This window comes from Myxocyprinus asiaticus, chromosome 22, assembly GCF_019703515.2.
Source record: "Myxocyprinus asiaticus isolate MX2 ecotype Aquarium Trade chromosome 22, UBuf_Myxa_2, whole genome shotgun sequence".
Lineage (NCBI taxonomy): Eukaryota > Metazoa > Chordata > Actinopteri > Cypriniformes > Catostomidae > Myxocyprinus > Myxocyprinus asiaticus.
Genome location: NC_059365.1, coordinates 18,626,549 through 18,649,539, shown reverse-complemented (window position 1 = coordinate 18,649,539; position 22,991 = coordinate 18,626,549). Strand labels below are relative to the sequence as shown.

The following is a 22,991-nucleotide window of genomic DNA, read 5'->3' as shown; positions in this document are numbered from 1 at the left end:
CATGATCAATGGAAACATGTAAGTACTTCACGCTGATTTGATTTACATTTGACATCGCTATTTGATGAAGAAACAACATGGAAGTAAACTATAGCAAGTACAACACATGAAAAGAATGATATGACTATTGTCATTTGGGTGTACTACTGAAATAATGTAAGCTGTTCATCTATTTAGACTCAATAAGTGAAAATACATATGTGTAATGTATGTGTAACTTAGGTTTAGCTGATGTATGCCTTATGTGTAGATTATGTGTTATGTGTAGCTCAATATGTGTTTGACAGCCAGTTAATGAAATTTCAGTGTGAAAATGTTCTAGATTTGTCCTGATATGTTGCATTATATCTTTGATTTCTGAAAAATAGAACATCAAAATATATTTTATTTCATTATTTTCTAATTGTCTTGAAAAAAAAATTGAACATTTGACACTATCTGGGCATTTTGTTCAGCCATTTTTAATAGATATAAGTGCCGGGTCGCTTAAGACCCAAATATTTAAGAGTGTTTGGGGAAATTCCCATGCATTTAATGGTTAAACTGGTCTTGGATGGTCTCCCAGCCTCACCAGCTAAAAAGTGTACAAAAAAAAACCCTTTAAACCCAACCAACCGACTAGTTAAACCAGGTTGGGAAGCATGAAGACCAGCCATTTTTAGCCTTTTTTTAAACGGCGATATGATTGATATCACCCCTGTTTCTGTTTTCTTATTGGGTAGACTGCAACTCACCCCGTGTTGCAACACTCCCAGGTCTACCCTTTCATCTATCAACATACTGAAGGGTCTTGCAGTGTCTGCTCATGAACACTAGATGTCGCTGTCGATATTTTTAGAGCGCGGCGGTTGAGCGGTAACGTGTCTGCGCCAAACTGCAGGAAAAAAAAATAACTTAGGCAAAAATGGCGGAGGGTGCAACGTCTCTGAAAGGGTTGCGGGCGCAAATTGGTAAGGATTCGCTGATTTAAAACCTGTTTTGGACAGTTCTGTTAGCTTACATGAGTCACAAAAAGTCTTATTAGTTATGTGGCCTTGTTTGGTGGTTGTTTGGACGGTTAAAGGCCTAAATGCGTTACTTTCATTGAAGCGGTCTGAGGGGAAGAGTTAGCGGGCTCTGATGGACGGATAACAGCCAGCTAACTGCTAAACTTACTCCAGCCCCGGCAACATGTTTGTTTTCATTCATTCTTTGATCATGTGGAGAACAATGTTTAGATATCGAGTTAGGAAAGCTGCATTTTGGACGTCTTACGGGGTTTAATGGTCTGTTTGTTTGGACTTTAGAGAGCTTTGATAAGTGATGTCTGTTTTGACAGCGACACATCATCTCCTCTTTGAATGGCGCCCTGTCTGAAAACATCACTTAGCTTTTACCTCATCATTTTAAAGTCATTATTTAACCTTTATACTACATATTGCCTTAATACGTTACTTTTTAAGTTTATAATCGCTCTGTTATGTCATACGTTGTTTTATATAAGCATTTCCCATCTGACTTGCAAAGAGGGATACTGAAATTGATGTTGGAAAAGTTCATGTATATACTGAAGAACTAGTCAGAAGTGCATGCTTGCATGCAAACAAATGGAGATGGAACATTTAGACAGAATTAAACATCTATCTCAGATCTTTTGATCTAGATTTTCCCTGAAGCCACAAAGTTTTCGTGTGTAGACCCAAATATGTAAGAGTCCACGTAGGCAGCACTTAACTAATGTTAACTAATACATGATGTATTGCAGTATGTCTCTTTGGCTTGTCACAGTTGAAAGTGTGAGCTTTTGTCATGCGGATGCTGTTGGTCATCATGTCTGACTCTCATTACTCTTGAAGATGGACCCATATAGCTTGATCTTTTACCATTTGATTGACCAGAATGAATGTAAACATCACTTTATTACATTTAGTGTGTCATTTTCTCACTTTATCAACATTATTGTAGCTGCTCTATGTAGCAAACAATATTGAACATTATCAGCTGTGTTGACTAGTTCCTCCCCCTTAGGAAAACATGCCTTGTTTGCTTGCTTTGCATGCTGTTTTCTTTTGCTAATGAAGAATGATTTGCACATGTGATGCATTGGATATGCCACTAATAATCTGGTAGCTTTAGCCTGCACTGTAGCCAATGGTTAGTCTCAAGAAGTAGTAAAAGGTCTTAAGGCCCTGTTGTATAAGGAAGATAGTAGACCTGAAAAACTTCTACTTTTTATGGCACTTTAGCTCCTTTACTGGAACGTACAGTTGCACGGCCTGAATTCAATTAAGTAAAATGCTAGAAGCGAGTCACGGTATGGTTGGGAAACCTCAAAGCGGATTGACATCTACACCAATCAGCCACAACATTAAAACCACCTGCCTAATATCATGTAGGTCCCCCTCGTGCCACCAAAACAGCTCTGAACCGTCAAGGCATGGACTCCACAAGACCTCTGAAGGTGTCCTGTGGTATCTGGCACTAAGTCGTTAGTCCTGTAAATTGCGAGGTGGGGCGTCCATGGATTGGGCTTGTTGGTCCAGCACATCCCATAGATGCTTAATCGAAGTGAGATCTGGGGAATTTGGAGGCCAAGCCAACACCTTGAACTCTTTGTCATGTTCCTCAAACCATTCCTGATCAATTTTTGCAGTGTGGCAGGGCGCATTATCCTGCTGAAAGAGGCCACTGCCATCAGGGAATACCGTTGCATTGAAGGGGTGTACGTGGTCTGCAACAGTCTTTAGGTAGGTGGTACGTGTCAAAGTAACATCCACATGAATGCCAGGACCCAGTGTTTCCCAGCAGAACATTGCCCAGAGCATCATACTGCTTCCGCCGGCCTGCCTTCTTCCCATGGTGCATCCTGCTGCCATCTCTTACCCAGGTAAACGATGCACACGCACCCGGCCATCCACATGATCTAAAAGAAAACTTGATTTATCAGACCAGGCCACCTTCTTTCATTGCTCCATTTTCCAGTTCTGACACTTACGTGCCCATTGTAGGCACTTTCGGTGGTGGACAGGGGTCAGCATGGGCACTCTGACCTGTCTGCGGCTACGCAGCCCCATACGCAGCAAGCTGCAATGCACTGCAATTTGTGCTACAGTAGCTCTTCTGTGGGATCGGACCAGACGGACTAGCCTTCACTCCCCATGCACATCAGTGAGGCTTGGGCGCCCATGACCCTGTTGCCGGTTCACCGGTTGTCCTTCCTTGGACCACTTTTGGTACTTACTAACCACTGCATACTGGGAACACCCCACAAGACTTGCCATTTTGGAGATGCTCTGACCCATCTAGCCATCACAATTTGGCCCTTGTCAAAGTCGCTCAGATCCTTACGCTTGCCCATTTTTCCTGCTTCCAACACATGAAATTCAAGAACTGACTGTTCACTTGCTGCCTAATACATCCCACCCCTTGACAGGTGCCATTGTAACAAGATAATAAATGTTATTCACTTCACCTGTCAGTGGTCTTAATGTTGAGGCTGATCAGTGTAGATCTACATTGTACATTTCCTGCCAGGGTTAACCCTGGCCTGACTGTAAGCATAATAATTAGTGGAGTCCATTGTTCTTAAAAACTGCACATTTCAGTGTTTCCTCTAGGATTTTTTTCAGCAGTGGTGCTGTTGCGCGCGTGTCCACAAGCCCGCAATGCCGGACCCATATTAACGCATGTTGGTCGAAAAATAGATTAAAACAGGGGTGTCAAAGTCAATTTCAGCCTGGGCCACATCATGGTTTATTTGTGCCCTCAAAGGGTCCATTGAAAATGTGGCACCAGCACCTGCTTTGGTAGCACCCATGCAAATAATATTACATGTTATGTGCATTGAAATGCACATTTGACAGTACAGCATTGATTTTGAGGTTGGGATGAAAATTATGATATTAACAACAGTAACATCTGTGAATGAACACCTCATTTTTATATGGCTAAATTGAAATATTCTGAAAGTGTGACTAAGTTGGTTCTTCTTTACAGATTGCTTTCATCAGGCTCCTACTAATTAAACTACAGCCATATCTTGGAATCTCTGAAAGCAAACAAAACAATCAGAGAGCATTACAAATGTACAGATTTTACACAGATGGAAAACTGATAGCTTGGTACATAATTATGATAATGCACCATAGTTCTTCCATAGTATCCATACTTTTAACAATATTTGTAATTAGACATTGACCGATAATAGGATTTTCAGAATTTATTTTCCGATATTCAAGCATTTTTCTTTAATCGGATATCGTTTTTATAATATCGAATCCACCGATAACTGCCGCCATCTAGCGGGAGTTTCTGAAATTACATGCAAGTCGGCTATTGCAGTAGTGTGTGTGAGAGGAAACAGTGCTGGGGGTTGTCTACAGGTAATGTAAATTGCTTTTGCAATGTATTGTTTGAATTTTATTAAACATAACAGCCATTCATGCTCTAGTGAGATGTGTTACATAAATGCTTGGTGTGTAGTTTTAAGCGCTAAGAAACGGAGATGAACTCACGTGAATACAAATCCTGTAAAGTTCCAAAGACGTAACAATACTTAACATTAATCATCTCAAAGATCCTTGGATGAGAGCATGTTGGAGATATGACAGCTTAATTTAATTCTCTGTTCACTGTTTTTATTAGTCTTGTAAATGTACTTTTCAGGTTGATGCTCATGTTCCAATGGAATGACTGGCCGTATGCCAGGAAGGCCACCGTATGACAGCGCAGTTTTTAACAAGATCCACTTCACTAAATTATATTAACATTTACAATTAAACTTTATTTCGCTATGAATCATCATCTACGTGATTACAGCTCAGTAGAAACTAATTATCTCTGCGACACCGTTCGAGTAAAGGTTTTGTGTAAACACATGGGTCAAATACTTGCGTCACAATAAACGTGGCTAAAATAGCTTTGTGTCGGGTGACAATGAGACCATTGATGAGATTTGCATGTCATTTTCTGCAAGATAAGCTGCAGATGTGCAAAATGTCAGCTCTGTCAGCAGGTGTTTCATGAGGCAGCTGCTATAATCTAGAGACGGATGAAACATTATGAATAATTCTGATGCCATTCGGGATGGACTTATTCCAGCAAACTATTTGCCTTGAGCCTATTAAACAGTACCTAAACCTTTAAACTGTAGGTCTAGTTTAAAATAGAATACATTCATGCAGTGACTCCCTTGTCATTTATTTATGTTCACCTTTGAAATCAGACGTCAATTTATTTAGCCTATTATTGTTGTTGTTGTTGTTGTTGTTGTTGTATTATATATATAAAAAAAACTTGGTATGTTATTATTATTGTAATATAACATTTTTGCAAATTTTTTATCTGTTAAACTGTAAAACTATTTTTGTAATGAAAAACAGCAGTCTAAATACATTTAGATATACAGTACATAGGTAACAGTACAGTTAGTACAGTAAATCCATGGTACCTTTTTGTAAGCGTTGTGATCTGTGAATTGAAAAGCCTTCTAATTTATGTTTTCTTTGTCAGTGCCGTTTAGAATGTGGGGCTGTTTGTTTTAAACTAGTTTCATCACCGAGACATAAGAGTTTTGCAACAGACAATTCTGTACCGCATTTAAACGGGTTTCGCAATCCCAGCCACGATTTTCACTGGTTCATAAGCATATTTAAAATAGTCTGTGGGGTTAAGACCTTGTCCACAAATTACCGCACCTGCTCTGCCCTCGTGCTGCTATTATTAAGCTGTGTTGATAATTGACCCGTGTAGTGCTGTTTCATTCCACTTTTGAAGTGAGCAAAATGTGCTCCAAAACATACAGATTAGGGCTGCCCTCGACCAAAGAGTTTCCTAGTCGACTAGTAGGCGTTAATTTAAATCATTAGTCGACTACTCGCACGTTTATGATATTAATTTAATTACTTAAATATATAGGTTATATGTTGGGGGCATCAGAAAATGGTTTGAGTTCCAGGGCTGAGGAAATTTTTTATAAGTAACATTGCTAACACTGTTCTACATTACAGTGAAATACTAAACCGTAATAATGAGCCTTTAAAATATAAATTTTACAAGCGCACGCACGAAGAGAGCCGCAGCGACACTGGCAAAACTGGTAATGATTCTGAATGTGTAGGAAAAACCAGCAAGGAGACTGTCTGAACATTTTGTGAATTTATAGAGAGAAATGCACATTAGGGTTGTGCCGACAGATGATGATCTCGGGGATCAACGATGGTCAGAGTGATCGCCAATAGCTGATGCCTTTGACGATGTCAAGACGATATTTGGCTCGTTTTCCCATTAATGTATAACATTTATTATTATCAAATTGATATGACAAATAATTTGCCCGTAGACACACAGACACGCGCTTGAAGAAACACACTTTATTATATTATTAAGAACAGATGACAGAAAAGCTGTTTATTTGGAGGCGTGCATTCACATAGAACACGCGCATGTAAAAGGTTCTCACTCTTTCTTTGTTTCTGTCTTCTGAATTTTTTTTGCAAGAACAGTATCGTCTATGAATGCTGCAGATGACCTCAGTCATCTCAGCTCAGGGGTTGTTTTGTGTTCAGTTCGCTTTATTTCCACAGAGCAGTTCATTGTGACCAACTCTGCAGCCTATATATCTGTGATTAAAACAAAAGAGTACAAAAACGCGTTCACCTCGAACCATGATTTATATTTCAGTGATTATCATCATCATAATTATTATTTTACATTTATAATTGTTTATATGTCTTCATTTGTGTAAGTAATTTTCCGCCTGCATGTTTAGCCAGATACTCGCCTGACGGTAAATGGAAATGTGGTTACTTATATATAATTTTTTAATCACTTCATTATTTGAATTGCTTTTTCATTTCATTTGGAGTGCAATTTGAATTTAGAAATGTATTTGATAAGTTTTTCGTTTTTTTAATAATTACATTTTCAATGCAAAATCACTGAAGCATGAATATTCATTGATCCCTCAGCTCATGGGTTTCTGATGTAATTGGATGTTGCGAGATATATATATCGTGAAGGAGGGAACAAAAGTTTATTTACACATGATATATTTACAACTAAATACCCGTCCGGTAGAGAATGCACAGATGAAGTAGGTTCGTTTTCAAAGAGTTGTTGCCCTTCACAACTGTTGTAAAACCATCTTTCAAAATGTTGAACAACACACATTTTAATTGCACTTATTTCTTTTCCAGTTTCATTTGAATTTTTTGTTAAAATAAAAAATAAAGTTCTAAGTTTGAAATCAAGGTGTCTTGCTTTATTGTGTAGGGTTAACCCTAACCCTGCTTAACGAAAATTAACCCATAGTACCACCTAGTGTCCAACCAGCGGTAATACCTCGGTTTCCTGTGGAGTTTTTTTTTTTTTTCTGCAACCAACCAACCAATCAAAACTTGGTCGACCAAGACTCTTCTCATTGACTAACGTTTGGTCGACTATCAGGGGGCAGCCCTAATACAGATGACAGGGGAAGGCTCATTTATATTCACGAGGAAAGCGCTAACTGATTGTTTAGTGAAACGTTGCGATCCCCTTCCATCCTACATTTCAGAAATGAGCTTGTGGGCCACTTGAATTTAAACGAGTTTGTCACGTGTTGTTATGTGGTGACGTCACTGTAAGTGTATTTGTGTGTGTGTGTGTGTGTGTGTGTGTGTGTGGTGGGGTCTCTTTCGCAGTGTACAAAGCACACAGCTGACTGGGTCTGGCAAGCGTTGCGTTGCGTCAGGAATATTAAATGTGAAATCCCAACAGCGGCTCTCATAATTCAGCAGTGGTGCAGCACCGCTGCAAAATGCATATAGGGGAAACACTGTATTTGGTTATGTCTGCTAGAATGGATGTGCGAAAGCCAACTATTCTGAGGTAGGGCTGTATGTTAGACTGGTGCTACTGTAGTTTCGCAATACTAAAGCTTCAAAATACTGGCGGTGCCACAGTATTTTTTAAACGGTAGTACTATCAATTTAGTAGTACCATAAGTTACATTCTATGTGTGGTAGTAAATATTATTTTTGCTAAAACCTTCATTTGAATCAGACCAATGTCTGCAATAACATTAAGAATATAGTCTTTTCGAGTGGCGTCCCCTTCACGCAGTGACTTTTAAGAGTGCAAAATGCTGTTTAGAATTTGACCTTTATATGGTAGGGCTGGGCAGTTTTTCCGATTTTTCCAATTATTTCGAATTTGCGTTTTTACGTGATATTTTTTTAAATCAAGAAATTGAGATTTTGCAAAAAAATATTGCAAACGCTAAAGTTAGATACGTTGTAAATCCACCAAAGACTGAATAAGGAAGAGAAAAATAATTAATAGCGCTTGTCTTAATCCCGCTCCCGGTCTGATCAGCTGTGCGTTCCAAATGAACGTGATGGGTTAACAACATGGAGACTGATATAAAAGACAGCGGTAATATTCCCAGTATGATTGCACACACAGTGTGATTGTAGCTCAGCTTCGTCCATCATGCAGGTATACACCGGCTTAAGACAATAACTGGCCTTGGCATGCATGTTGATGAACGGTCTCCTTTTCTTTTCACCCATAAAAAGTGTTAGTTACGTGACAGTTATTGAGCTTCATTTCAAATCATGGAGAGGTTATATATGGGAGAATCAAACATCCGCCGCTCCTTTTGCCAGGATGATTCAGACAGATCGCTAATTATTGCTTTTTTCTGTGACATGTTTCAAGTGTACTGCATCTATTGCCAACATCTGGCAAGCCATCATTTTGACAAACTTTTGCTAGTTGAATTGTAATGATAAATTATTTCATATGCTGCACTGCTCAGCGTGAACCGCTAGAGAGCACATCTCTATCTGCAGAGGTTTATGAATATACACACAAATTATCTGATATACAATGAGTACTTTGTAGATAAAATTGATAGATATTGATTTCTAGATAACTTTTTAGATAGACTTGGTTTAGATAAAATGAATACCTACAATGGCCAAGAATTATTTTGCAGTTTTCTTATTCTATTATTTCTGAACATCTGGGTTTATTATATTTTAATTTATTTTACATTTACACTCTGTTGACAACTTCCCCCTGTGGTGCATTTGTAAATTTTTCTTGCACACCTTTGTTTCCTATAATGAAAAGAACTTGGATTTCTCTAACCAGGTTGCCTTGCATTCTAATAAAGACCATACAATTTGAATCAGTTTGGAGTACATTCAAAAGTTGAAATAAATCGAATTGTGAATCGTCCATAAGTTTGATAAAAATCACAATTTAGCTTTTTTGCCATATCGCCCCACCCTAATCCAAAATAAAAATATAATTTGAATTGGTTTTAAAAGGTCAGTATGTTATAGAACAACTAAATATCATTTAACAGATGGACGATAATTAAGGGTGCTTTCACACCCTTTGGTGCACACTCGAATGACGTCAAAGTTCCGTTCGTTTGGCTGATGTGCACACTGTTTTCCGAACTCGAGCGCACACCTGCAGCATCCACAGGCTCGCGGCAGACAAACGCTAACATTCATTACATCATTGCACATTCAATGCATCCGTGACAGACAAACACAAGTGTCGTTCTGTGCATGGCAAGTTTAGTGGTAAATCCAAAGAGATAAACTTTAAATCTTTACTTGAAACAGTGAAGCTGGTGTCTTCTCGAGTTGTTACCAGTGATAAAACAGCTTCTGCTTGTACTCACATTGATGTGATCGGACTGTGTTTTGGACCCAAATAATATGATGTGAACAGAGACCAGCGGGAGGCAGTGGGAGGAAATGAACTTGGGTTTGGACATAGCAATCAAACCAATTGTGAAAGCATCTTAAATGAAGGTTCAGTCCTACCTTGGCTGAAAGCTTTTCAATTATCCAATGTTTTTCATTTTTGACAAGAAAAAAAATAGGATCTCATGTTTTTTGAGAATACATGTTCAGAAGCACTTAAGCAAACAGAATGGAACTTGGAGCACATCTGTTACTCTGAGCACGAGATGGAGTTGTAGAGCACATGTAATCACTGAAAACACCGTACTATTGCACTCACACGATACAGACAGGACAGAGCAGTGTGCATCATTTTAAAGCGAGCAGCACGTTCAGACTATTTATTTAATTAGGCTAAATCGCAGCCGTTTGAAGTTTAAAAGGTCATAATGCCATTTTGATTTTATTTCGATGAATTGTGCAGCCCTACCCAGAAGTAAACAATGCAATGCTCCACATAAAAAGTGACGTGATTAAGATACTTCAGATTATTTTGTGTCAAAACACAGTTATCATCTCACCATTGATCTGCCTTCTATCACTCTCACAGACAAAATCAAAAGCCAATCTGTTTAGCTCTCAATACTTGAACAACTCTGATTGATGATCATTTAATTTTAAAATATAATATGAATATAAACTGGGTTGCATCATCCAAAGCATTCTAACACCAGCTGCCCAGTTCAAACTGTCATATGACATGACAGAGCATTTAACAAAACCTCATTCACTCAGTCAAACAGAACACAATGAACAGTTATACAAAAACCAACACTACGTTCTCTATGTCCTGCCATGCACATCCAAGGAGGGCCAGCAGTCAGGGAGAGTCAGTCTTCAGTGGGGTCCTGTTACTGCTCACTGTTCAACTCACTCCCTCGCTCTCTTTTTGCTGCAGTAGCAGCCTGTTATTGGGACAACAGGAAGTGCTCCAGGGCAGATGCCTGGGGAGGAACGTGTGCACTGTCCAATTATTCAGGCCTCAACAGAGGGCACAGATGTGATTTTTCTTCTCTCTTCACTCTCCTCCTCCTTGCGTAGATGTATACACACACATACACACAAACACAATGCAGTTCTTGTACAGGATTAGTGGGGACACCTGGGCTATGTAAGCCTAGGCTATTTCAAGAGCCAGAGTGATGACGACTTGTGGACAGTGGGTCATTGCTTGCTTGCTAGAGGCTTTAGATTGTGTCCTCACTATATCTGGGTCTTTGAGCAAGCATTTATCCACATGTGTGTACTAACACATTTGACTGCTACAGCATTTAAACAAATGTCTGTACTAGGAAGGACAAAAAAAGCCTGCATCTTAATGTTACCTGTGTACTAGCACCTGTAGGGCTAAAATACAAATACAGGCTATTTGCTTCACAAATGTTACCTAGAGACCACTCAGAGAACAGGGTTAATCGCACTGTTCAGGGATGTGATCTAATTATAAGTGCGAAGTTACCGCCACCATGCATTTGTACTTGGATAAAAAATTAAACGAGTGCAACGTTTGTTTTTTCAGAGAAATGGAAAATCTGTAAATGTTAAGTAGAGCCCGACCGATATGGGATTTTTGAGACCGATACCGATTTTAGAGGGGGAAATTCACCGATTACTGATATGGTGGCTGATATAGTAAACTTTAGAACTGGAATGAAAACAGACCTTTTCTATGTGGATTTTTCACCGATTTCGCACCGATATGACTATGCAAAGGTACTCAGAAGGCTGCTTTCTTAAATATTTTTATCAAAGAATATTTGACTATTATTATACATTGTCAACAAATTCTAGAAATGAACACTGAGAAATTAAAAAAAAAAAATAGCTAAATAAACATCAGTACTGTTTAGTATCAGTCAATTGCTGACCATTAAAATAAAGAATAAATTCAAATAAAATAAATAGCTAAATAAACATCAGTACTGTATGTTTAGTATCAGTCAGTTGCTAACCATCAAAATAAAGAATAAATAAAATGAATAGCTAAATAAACATCAGTACTTTTTAGTATCAGTCAAATGCTGACCATTAAAATAAAGAATAAATAAAAATAAAATAAATAGCTAAATAAACATCAGTACTGTTTATTATCAGGCAAATGCTTACCATTAAAATAAAGAATAAATAAAAATAAAATAGCTAAATAAACATCGGTACTGTATGTTTAGTATCAGTCAGTTACTGACCATTAAAATAAAGAATAAATACAAATAAAATAAATAGCTAAATAAACATCAGTACTGTTTAGTATCAGTCAAATGCTGACCATTAAAATAAAGAATAATACAAATAAAATAAATAGCTAAATAAACATCAGTACTGTTTAGTATCAGTCAAATGCTGACCATTAAAATAAAGAATAAATAAAAAATTAAATAAATAGCTAAATAAACATCAGTAGTACTGTTTAGTATCAGTCAAATGCTGACTATTTTAATACTGTCAGTCAATTATTGGCAGGATGTAAAACAAGAAGCATTTACATCTGCCGAGACGAGAAAAACAGTGGCAGCGGTGTTGCATCGTATTCTGCTATACAAGTTCAGGGGAAACTTTCAACGGTGGAAAACCAGACTTCTAAATATTACATTTTATAAATGCAACGACTGGAATTGTTTGGTTGAAGGGGGTACCAAATAGTGCCCAATCGATATATTGGTATACCGATATTAGCCTTTCACCAATATATCGGTATCGGTGTATATTTTACTGATATGCACAGATATGAAAATGTTTTTCAGAACATATAAGGCAGAAAAACGTAGTTTGTCCCGCAGAGCGCGCTCCGGCTCCACTGTTTACAGAGATGAACTGATGGTGGCTCTGCAGACAGGGCGGAGTTCAGCGTTGCGGAGTTGAGCGGTCTCTTCTCGGTAAGCTGCTAACTAGTTTGTGAAATACATACTGGAATGTTATTAAACAGTGACCCCATCATTTTCCCTTTTCAATATAACTAATATAATGTTAACCCTGTCCCTGACAACCATGTCACTCATGTCTTTTTGCTGTTAGCCAGCTATAGTTTATCAGTGCAGTCAGTAATGTAGCAGATTGAAAGGTAAACATCAGAGCATCTTTTTGCAGCTCAGCAGACAATGGTGCGGTGGTGGATTGTGTCTGTCTGAGTGTTGATTTCATGCAACAAAACAGTTGGTTGAATACGTTTACTCATTAGCTTCCACTCAGCTGACAAGCAATGAAAGTAGCTAAGTAGTTAGCTATAAGCTCATTGTCAAGGTGAGTAAAAGATGGACCAGCATTGCGTCTCACCAAATAGGTAACAGCGTAGCGTGAAATCAACCACCGTCAGTTCAGAGTCAGCTCTGTAAGTGGAGTCGGAGCGCACTCTGCTGGACAAACTACGTAACTACACCAATTCTAAAGCATTGTTTTCTGCATTATATGTTCTGAAAAAAGTTTTGATATCTGCGCATATCGGTAAACATATACACAGATGCCGATATATCTGTGAAAGGCTAATATCAGTCTAATATCGGCGGACCGATATATCGGTCGGGCACTAATGTTAAGATAAAGCATTTAGGTTAAATGAAGTGGCACTAACCCATGTGTATTCTGCAGAGGCAGTGGGATGTGTCCGAAGGTGTTTAATAAGGTTGCTGGTGTTTCCCCTTTTGGCTTGAAATCTCTGTAGGCATTTACAGCAGATGGGTTTTCCCTGTCTCATCAGGCAAAACCCCAGAAATTCCAAATCTCGCTATGTGAATTGTGTTGTGTAAAAAGCATCTCACTCTCCAAAGATTTACTTAAATCCATATTATCCATTAGGAGGCATGACCACCAAATTAACATGCTGGGATTCAGACGTGTGTTCGAAGCTTGGGAAAACCACACATTGAAAAATAAAGAATACCATATAATAGGGTTGGGCGATATGGCAAAAAAATAAAACCTTGATTTTTATCAAATTTATGGATGATTCAGGATTCGATTTATTTCAACTTTTAAATGTACTCCAAACTGATTCAAATTGTATGGTCTTTATTAGAATGCAAGGCAACCTGGTTAGAGAAATCCAAGTTCTTTTCATTATAGGAAACAAAGGTGTGCAAGAAAAATTTACAAATGCACCACAGGGGGAAGTTGTCAACAGAGTGTAAATGTAAAATAAATTAAAATATAATAAACCCAGATGTTCAGAAATAATAGAATAAGAAAACTGCAAAATAATTCTTGGCCATTGTAGGTATTCATTTTATCTAAACCAAGTCTATCTAAAAAGTTATCTAGAAATCAATATCTATCAATTTTATCTACAAAGTACTCATTGTATATCAGATAATTTGTGTGTATATTCATAAACCTCTGCAGATAGAGATGTGCTCTCTAGCGGTTCACGCTGAGAGCACATCTGCTCTGTCCTGTCTGTATCGTGTGAGTGCAATAGTACGGTGTTTTCAGTGATTACATGTGCTCTACAACTCCATCTCGTGCTCTGAGATTACAATTCAACTAGCAAAAGTTTGTCAAAATGATGGCTTGCCAAATGTTGGCAATAGATGCAGTACACTTGAAACATGTCACAGAAAAAAGCAATAATTAGCGATCTGTCTGAATCATCCTGGCAAAAGGAGCAGCGGATGTTTGATTCTCCCATATATAACCTCTCCATGATTTGAAATGAAGCTCAATAACTGTCACGTAACTAACACTTTTTATGGGTGAAAAGAAAAGGAGACCGTTCATCAACATGCATGCCAAGGCCAGTTATTGTCTTAAGCCGGTGTATACCTGCATGATGGATGAAGCTGAGCTACAATCACATTGTGTGTGCAATCATACTGGGAATATTACCGCTGTCTTTTATATCAGTCTCCGTGTCACATTCAATTGGAGCACACCACACACGCAGCTGATCAGATCGGGAGCGGCATTACGACAAACGCTATTAATTCTTTTGCTCTTCCTTATTCAGCCTTTGGTGGATTTACAACGTAGCATTTGCAGTATTTTTTGCAAAATCTCAGTTTCTCGATTTAAAAAAAAAATCGTGTCAAAATGCAAATTCGAATTAATCAGAAACAATGCCCAGCTCTATTTTGGATTATAGTATTTTGTGATATTTTACAAAGGGTTTAAATTCTATTCCATGTTCACTGGTGCACTTTTTAAAGTTTGATCCACGATAAATACATAATTTGCACGGTCTGGAGACAAATTTAAACATAATCAGCCATCAAAGCAAATCATGGTCCATGATGATGATGACCTGATTGCCGTGTGCTTATTGGTACTTATGATGGTCTAATTTACTCTGTAAGATAGTTATAAAGTCTAACAGCTGTATGATATCCATCAATGTTTGTTTTAGTGGTCAACCAATATATTGCTGAGGCTGATAAATTTTCCCATTTGGCCAATATTATTTTTCTCTTGAGGGTGCCGAAAATCGGCTGCTTGCATGTGAAGCAACTGAGACATATAAATAACCAGTCACGGTTCTTTTTGTTGTTACCTGACATCATGTTACTACAATAATAGACCGGTGTGCAACACAGTCTCATTTAAACTTAACTGTCTTGTCTAATAATAAAAAGGCAAATATCAATAAAACTAATATCATATACCGTCTGCAAATTGCGCATATCTCGTTTAAACAGATGTAATAAACCAACCTCACACATCTTCAGCAGATCCAGCATCCTGTGGAGCGCTCATTTATTTACCTCTAAAGCATGTATTCTAACAGTCTTTCCTCAACAGTTCCCTGTAACTTTTCTAATGATTAAAGGCAAATATCAATAAAACATCTATTATATACTGTTTGCAAATATGCAGATATCTCGTTTAAACAGATGTCAGAGGCCACAATGTGAGGTTCAGAATATAACTCCGGTGGCATTTGCATGTACAGTGGATCTGACGGTCTATGACGTCTGCTCTTCAGACAGATCTCGCCTACTCATAGGTCATCCTGAGCTTCAAATGAGCCATTCAGTCACTGAAGAGAACAAAAATAGAACAACACTAAATTCATTTCAGAGCAGCTTGCTTAAAATGTAAACATGTAATTCAATGAAGCATTTGGTGCAGGTGTATATTGGTATGGTTCTTTGACTTCAGCAGGAATTGCCTGCTCTTTGGCTGCTATTTTGAACCTATCAGTGGTTGCAGTTAAATGTTTAAAGCTAGTTAAAACCATGTAAGTGCAAAATGACAAATTTTTCGAGTACTAAACAACTAGTCGGTGTTTAAAAAAAAAAAAAAAACCCTGGGGACCGGATCCATGAAAATGTGCTTAAGAAAAAAAAAATACGAATGTTCTTGGGATATATTATAAGAATTTAAGAATGTTCCAATTCTTAAACAATTTTTGATATTTTTTTAAAGGAATAGTTCACCCCAAAATGAAAATTTGCTGATAATTTACTCACCCTCAGGCCATCCGAGATTTTGATGAAGAAAGAAATTTAGATACATCTTGGATGTCCTGAGGGTGAGTAAATTATCAGCAAATTTTCATTTTTGGGTGAACTATTCCTTTAAGTTCTCAAATATTTTCTTAGGAACGTCTTAATTTTTTTTTCTAAGAATAAAATGACAGGTTTTGACATTGTCTGATTATACTAGCCTATTCATGAGGTTGCCTAGTCTAATACAACAAATGTAATACTTCAACATTGGTAAATCGTAATGACAAATGTAATTTTTTTTTTTTTTTTTTTAAGTAGCAAGCACTTCGTGATCATTTATTTTAATTTTTATGTAAAGTGAGAGTGACGAGCTGGATGTTTTCATTGAGGCAATTACTGCAAGGAAAAACTTTCTCCTTGGGAAGCTTGATAATTAGATCACTTTTTTTATGTGTCTATGGACTCTAAAGATCGTGGAGAGAGCGCTATGCAGCGCATATGTTTGAATTGACTAGCATGATTGGTCATGCATGATATATTGGCCGCCGATATATTATTGCCGATAACCGGGAAAATCAAATATTATTATCATGCCGATAATGGAATTACCACCGATATTTTTGCATATAATTTGTTATGGTTTATTTGCTTGCGGCTGAGAATCTCTCAGACAGACTTTCCTTCAGACAGAGACTCTGACAGTCTCAAAGACAGTGTCTCTGTGTGAGTGAAAGACAAGCTAATGTCTCTCTGTGAGGAATATTTCAACATCTCTGCACCTTGTTACGTTGTTTTGGGGATGGTTTTAATCATCTACTGTAAGTAACGACATGCCATTTCCCATATTCTGTTTGTTCATGAGGCAATAAACGAAAATGCGGCAAAAACATGCATGTACAGTATGATATTTGGGAGCAGTCATTTTCGTGTGTTACTTCATGAAACATAAAAAGAATGTGGAAAATAGCACATTGTTACTTACAGCATAGCATTGTGATAAAAACAAGCCCAAACATGGTACAATAATTCCAAAAGAGTGACTCGAGATAGCTAAAAACACAAGTTTGTGAGTGAAATGAATGTGCTTGTTGAAATTTATGAGTTGAGACTTTTCTAATGTTATGACTCATGACCATTCGATCTGAATGATGTTACCTATTCCCATTATGATTGTTGTGTACACATTTTATAAGTTATACAGTGGAACTGTTACAGAGGAGTGCTGTAACAAGAGTCTGAATGAGATGCACATAAGCACACATACATAACACACTATGGCTACAACTAACGATTATTTTGATAATCGAATAATCTAACGATTATTAGAACGATTATTCAACTATTCAGGCAATTATTGCAATGATTAATCTTTAACTCTTAACTAGAGATCGACCGATAGTGGATTTTAACGATAACTAAGTTGGGCAGTACCTGCCGATAACCGATTAATCAACGATAGTTTTTAAAATTGATACTAAATGAAAAAATAACACTCAAAGTAAAATAGTGCTGAACTTTATTACAAAAATAAACAGTACTGACTGAACCATGAAAATGTATTGTATTTTTTTAAATGAAATAAATATATAAATATTAATATATATGAACTAATATTCTAATTTTAAAGTCAGCTGATTTTTAAATTAATGTTGTTTCCTTAGTCCACAAGAGGGCGCAATAAATATATAAACCATTCAGCACCGTTATATTATTGCATAGAACATTCCTATCATGGAATATAGGAACATGGTTAAAAAAGAGCATTTCATAATGTGCATAAAATAAAGTTTTAGTCAGTCCATATTCTCAAATGTTAAATCAAAAGTAAAATGAGGGGGGGAAACCAACTGTAAGGGGCTGTTCACACTGAAAGCTTTTGCAACCATCCATTTGTTTTTCTATGTAAATGTGCGCTAGACAAATGTCTTTGTTTCCTTTTGTTTTTGTTTATTCAGCATCTCTTGAAGGAGCGCTGTTTTGATTAGATGATGTGTCTAATTAAAAAGAACTTTAAAAGCATATTGAGACACCTGCTTTCTGTTAATCTGTATTTGTTGTGCTGTGTCTAGCCTTTTTTAGTACAAGAATATGATCTATCTGAAGTTATCGTATTACAGTGAGGATAAAAAAAAAACTGAAATGAAATCAGATGCGTTTCTGATTTGTTTATACGTTTCTCTCGGCTGCATGAAGATATTCATTTGCTCTCTCATGTCAATAGCTTTAAATATGCAACTTAGCTGGCTAACGAATGCATAAATGTGACCAGCTGGATATAAACTAATGCAAATAGATGGTAATAGATGGTAACAATCGTGACATTTAAATATTTGGGTAGGACTTGTGTGTATTTTTGTCACATTGTTCTAACTGCTTGAAGTTAGCTTTAATGTTAGCATCCTCTCAGCCTTGTCGGCAAACATACTGCTGTTCTCTACTAATGCAGCATCTAGTCAACACATTAATTACTTTATAATGATATGACAACGTGTACTGTAGTGTACTGTATACATACCTTTTCTTTGTTGATGTTTTAAATCTGCATCTGAAGTGTTCCGCTCCATGCGGAGTGTAGTCTCACATGTCAAAACAAACACCACAAGGCATCAGTGAAGTGATAGTTTTTATTTAGCTTCTAGAGGCCTCTCTCGTACTGTATAACGACAGCGGACCCTTCCCAGCCACTCCAGCACCGGACACAATGGGGAAAGTTCCAGAAATCTGTTATCGGTGCCGATTAATCGGCAAAACCAATATATATCGTCGACCTCTACTCTTAACCATCTATTCAGCTTGTGCCCGAGTTAAAAAGTTGTATTAAATGTGCTTACTAACAATGAAGAGGGCAGAATCATCTTTTTAAAATACCTCTAAATGACATTCACTGAATTAAAGGAAAAAAATACTTTTAAGTTTAATTCATTAAAAAATTCACTGCAAAAAAAATCCTGTTGTTATCAAGTGTTTTTGTCTGGTTTTCCATTTAAAATTGTCTAAAAATCCTTAAAACAAGATACATTTACTTTAGAAGCAACATATAAGATATTAAAGAGCACCTATTATGGTTTTTCAAATATTACCTTTCATGTAGTGTGTTTGTGAATGTAAAAAAAGTCTGCAAAGTTTCAAAAATCAAAGTGCACGAAATATGGAGTTATTGACTCCCAAAAGAAAGAACCGATTTTGAACACCTGAAACGAGTCGTTAGTAATTCCAGATATTCTTCCTGTACTAACCTATGTAATTTGGTAACACAAAACCCGCCTCTGGTCTGTTTACATGTACAGCCAGTGCAGGCTGTTAGCCTGTTAGCTGTTAGCCTCTGCTAACCGGCTAACTCACGTTATTGTCAAACTACATATAAACTTACCACAGAGAAACATCCTGTTCTTGTCATGCTTGCGATGGTGGTTCGGGTTGATCTTCCGATGTATCACTATCGGACTCGGGCTCAAATTGGTAAGGTAAAACAGACATTTTTTTCAGACGGAGCTGAAACTCGGATATGGTAGTGGGTGTTTCCTTTCCGACACGCGCTATAAGTGGTAGACCAATCACAACAGACTGGGACATCTGACCAATCAGAGCAGAGTAGGCTCTCTGAAAGGAGGAGTTTAGAATGAATCCTTTAGAACGGATCATTGAACGAGTGGTTTTTGACACTGGGGAAAAAAAAGGTAATGCTGCAATTTAAATTATGAGCAAATTAAAGTGTTTTTTGACCTTGGATGCATGTAAATCTATTGTATGAGACCTTTAAAACTAAATTAGGCATGTTTAAAAACCATAATAGGTGCTCTTTAAGAAGCTTTCAGAGAATGTATCTTGAATATAAGTGTATTTTGTATATAAGTTAATTTTTCACATTTTTACTTCTGCCAGTGCATCAAAGACAAAATATACTTGTATTCAAGATCTATTCTCTGAAAGCTCTGCAATCTTACATGCTGCTTCTCAAGTGAATGCATTTTTTTTTTTTTTTTTTTAAGGATTTTTAGATAATTTAAAATATTTGATTTTTTTTTTTTATTATATTCAACATTCTCAGATAACAATTTATTCTGCAGTATAGCTCCTAAAATAAATGTATGTTGTTTTAAATGAGTTTTAGATATTTATATTGGAAAACAAGCCAAAACAAAAACAAGTCAAAAATCTATTTTGTTGCAGTACATGGGTCTAAGACTACCTCTCTCACCTTTTTGTTCACTTTGATCCATCTTTAACTCACAAAAAAAAACTCTCTCCTTTTAATAAAGCTACCTATTGCCTATTTTCTTTACGATAAGAAATACACAGTGACAAATACTGTATATTATGATTCAATACTTCGCAAGCCATCATGTAATAATCTAGCTGCAGCGAGTGTGCGCGCGAGGGACGAGCGTTCCCGCCCCAGAGTGTACATCAGCCAGGTGCTGTTTCAATCTCTCCCCCTTAGATCGGTCTCTTCACGCGACTCATAGAAGTGGCGCTGACTGCACAGAGAAATGCCAGTTTCGGAGTTTATACTTGTTTACATGACCTGCTTCCTTTTTATTTGAACTTTAATAAAGGATGCATTAAAGATAAAACACCGGTGTGTTTCCTTTAAAGACACTCGACACGCAAGTTTTGCTTAAGCGGAACGGCAACTCAGGCTCCGCTTCATTTCCCAACGAGAGTGCTTCTGTATTTACGTATTTTGTATTTTTGGAATGCTGAAGTGCTCCTCTCACGCCATAATTATGCATAAATATTACTCTATGTATTAGGGTTGCACCGATCGATTGGCCACAGTTCGAAATCGGCCGATATTCATCTTAAATCCATGATCGGCAGTCGGTAGATCGTGCCTAGATTTAGGGCTGATCTTTTTTGCAGCACGCAGGGAATCACCCATACACGGCTACTCTAGTGAATGAGCGCTTGCTCAGCCCTTGATGTGTGACAGAATGGCCTCTGGAGGGTGAGTTGTTGGCAATTCTAAGCATTCACAAATTTAAACTTTCAGACATGCTGTAATTCAGATGAATGTGCTGGTTTGTTTTTAAAAATGTGAAAGAATTACATGTGTATGAATATTAAGCTGCCCATTTTCTAGAGTCATAGTTATTCTGACTCCTTGCACAGTGAGCGGGAAGAGGATAATGGGCTAACGGGTTTAAAAACAAATTAAACAACAAATAAACATGCAAATACATGATACATGGCGTGAGTCGTGACAATCAGACGCTGTAGGGACTGTTTGAGCGATGATGATCGCTTTTAGCTTCACTCCCTTCAACATCTCTCTGTTTCAATCAAACATGCGCACTCTGCAGGTGCTCTCAATATCACATCGGTCACTCATCTCCGTGCTATTCTGGAGGATCCCAATTTAAATCCAATTAATGTTGGTCACAATACCATTAACAACAGATGTAACTGTTTAACCTTCAGTAACGACACCGCATCTTCACGCATTTGCTTAATTTGTGATTTGTGTAACAACAAGACGCCAAAGACAGTAAACAAATTAGATATTAACGATTTCTCACTGGAGCAGTTTTAAAGCTTATAATGGATCTATTTTTCTTATTTTTGAAAGTATCTCTGCGGTGTGTGATGCTCTCATAGTTTTTACTGGTTGCCAGTATGTCACAATGACTTTTTGATATTGGTAACAGAACTATTAATAACTGATTTCAATACAAATAAATGTTAGCAATTCACAATTAATGTAATTTTGGTAACACTTAATAAAAAGGTTTCATTTCTTTAACATTAATGCATTAGGTATCAAGAATAGGGCTGCACCTAACGATTATTTTTTTATCGATTAATCTAACGATTTTTCAGATTAGTCGATTAATCTAACGACTAATTTGCGATTATTCTAAAGATTTTTTATAATTATTACTTGATTAATATAACAATTAATTAACCCAAAATAAATATACAAACCTTGTCTCATTAATATTTCAATATTTTATTAAATCTTCTCTTAAACACAAACAGATGTGCAAGAAACAAAGTGTGCACTGCAAGGCATTATTCTGCAACAATGTTACTATGAATGCAAACTTTAATACAGTGAAAAAGACACTCTATTAGCATAACATAAAATATATATATATAAATATACATATAAATAAACATTTCCAACAATCTTTTGAATGTCCATGTACTAAAATAAAATATTTGATGCCATGAGTGTACTTTCATTAACTATTACTATTATTTTGAATGGCCATGGAAAATGAAGCAATGTGATAACAATTTTACCTGGTCGCAAAAAGTAGTCCGTTAATTTACATGATGAACTTTCACCTTTTGCTGACCCTTTATACTTCACAGAGCTAATGTGTGCTTCTAAATCACTTGCACCTTTATTAGCAACTGACACATAAGCTTTACATGTCATACATTCTGCTTCCCACGGATCTCGACCTGGACGAAAGCATGGGAATTTTATTGCAAATCTTCTGTAAATTTGAACTTTCATTTGGGCATTGTTTCCACTCAGCTGTCATTTGCTGCTCTGTCAAGCAACTGTTTGATGCCAAAAACAACAGCGTTTGCGTGTTCACGGAGAGATTGACAGGCAGGAATTTGGCTAATAGTTGCTGCAAGCCTCTTATAATTGAACAATTGTGTGTGCGAAAAGGCGGGACTTACAAAGAGGAGTTAAAGCAATGCAAATATGCGCGCATTTGCGTGTTCACGGAGAGGTTGACAGGCAGGAATTTGGCCAATAGTTGCTGCAAGCCTCTTATAATTGAACAATTGGTGTGCGAGAAGGCGGGACTTACAAAGAGGTGTTAAAGCAATGCAAATATGCGCGCACACACAATGAAGTATTAGACCAGATGCACATCATAATGCAACTAAAGCTGAATCCCGGACATTTTCGCAAATTTAGAAATCCCGG

General features: G+C 37.1%; 1 protein-coding gene across 10 annotated transcripts in view; it reads left to right on the top strand.

The window, feature by feature from the left end:
• The first annotated feature begins 852 nt into the window (after positions 1-852).
• LOC127412655 (ensconsin-like) overlaps positions 853-22,991 on the top strand; it is a 64,907-nt gene continuing 42,768 nt past the window's right edge. For all 10 annotated transcript variants that reach the window (XM_051649200.1, XM_051649199.1, XM_051649198.1 and 7 more), the window contains exon 1: positions 853-950. In XM_051649200.1, the coding sequence (XP_051505160.1) occupies positions 905-950 (46 nt within the window). In that variant the 5' untranslated portion in view covers positions 853-904. The remainder of the gene's footprint in view (positions 951-22,991) is intronic.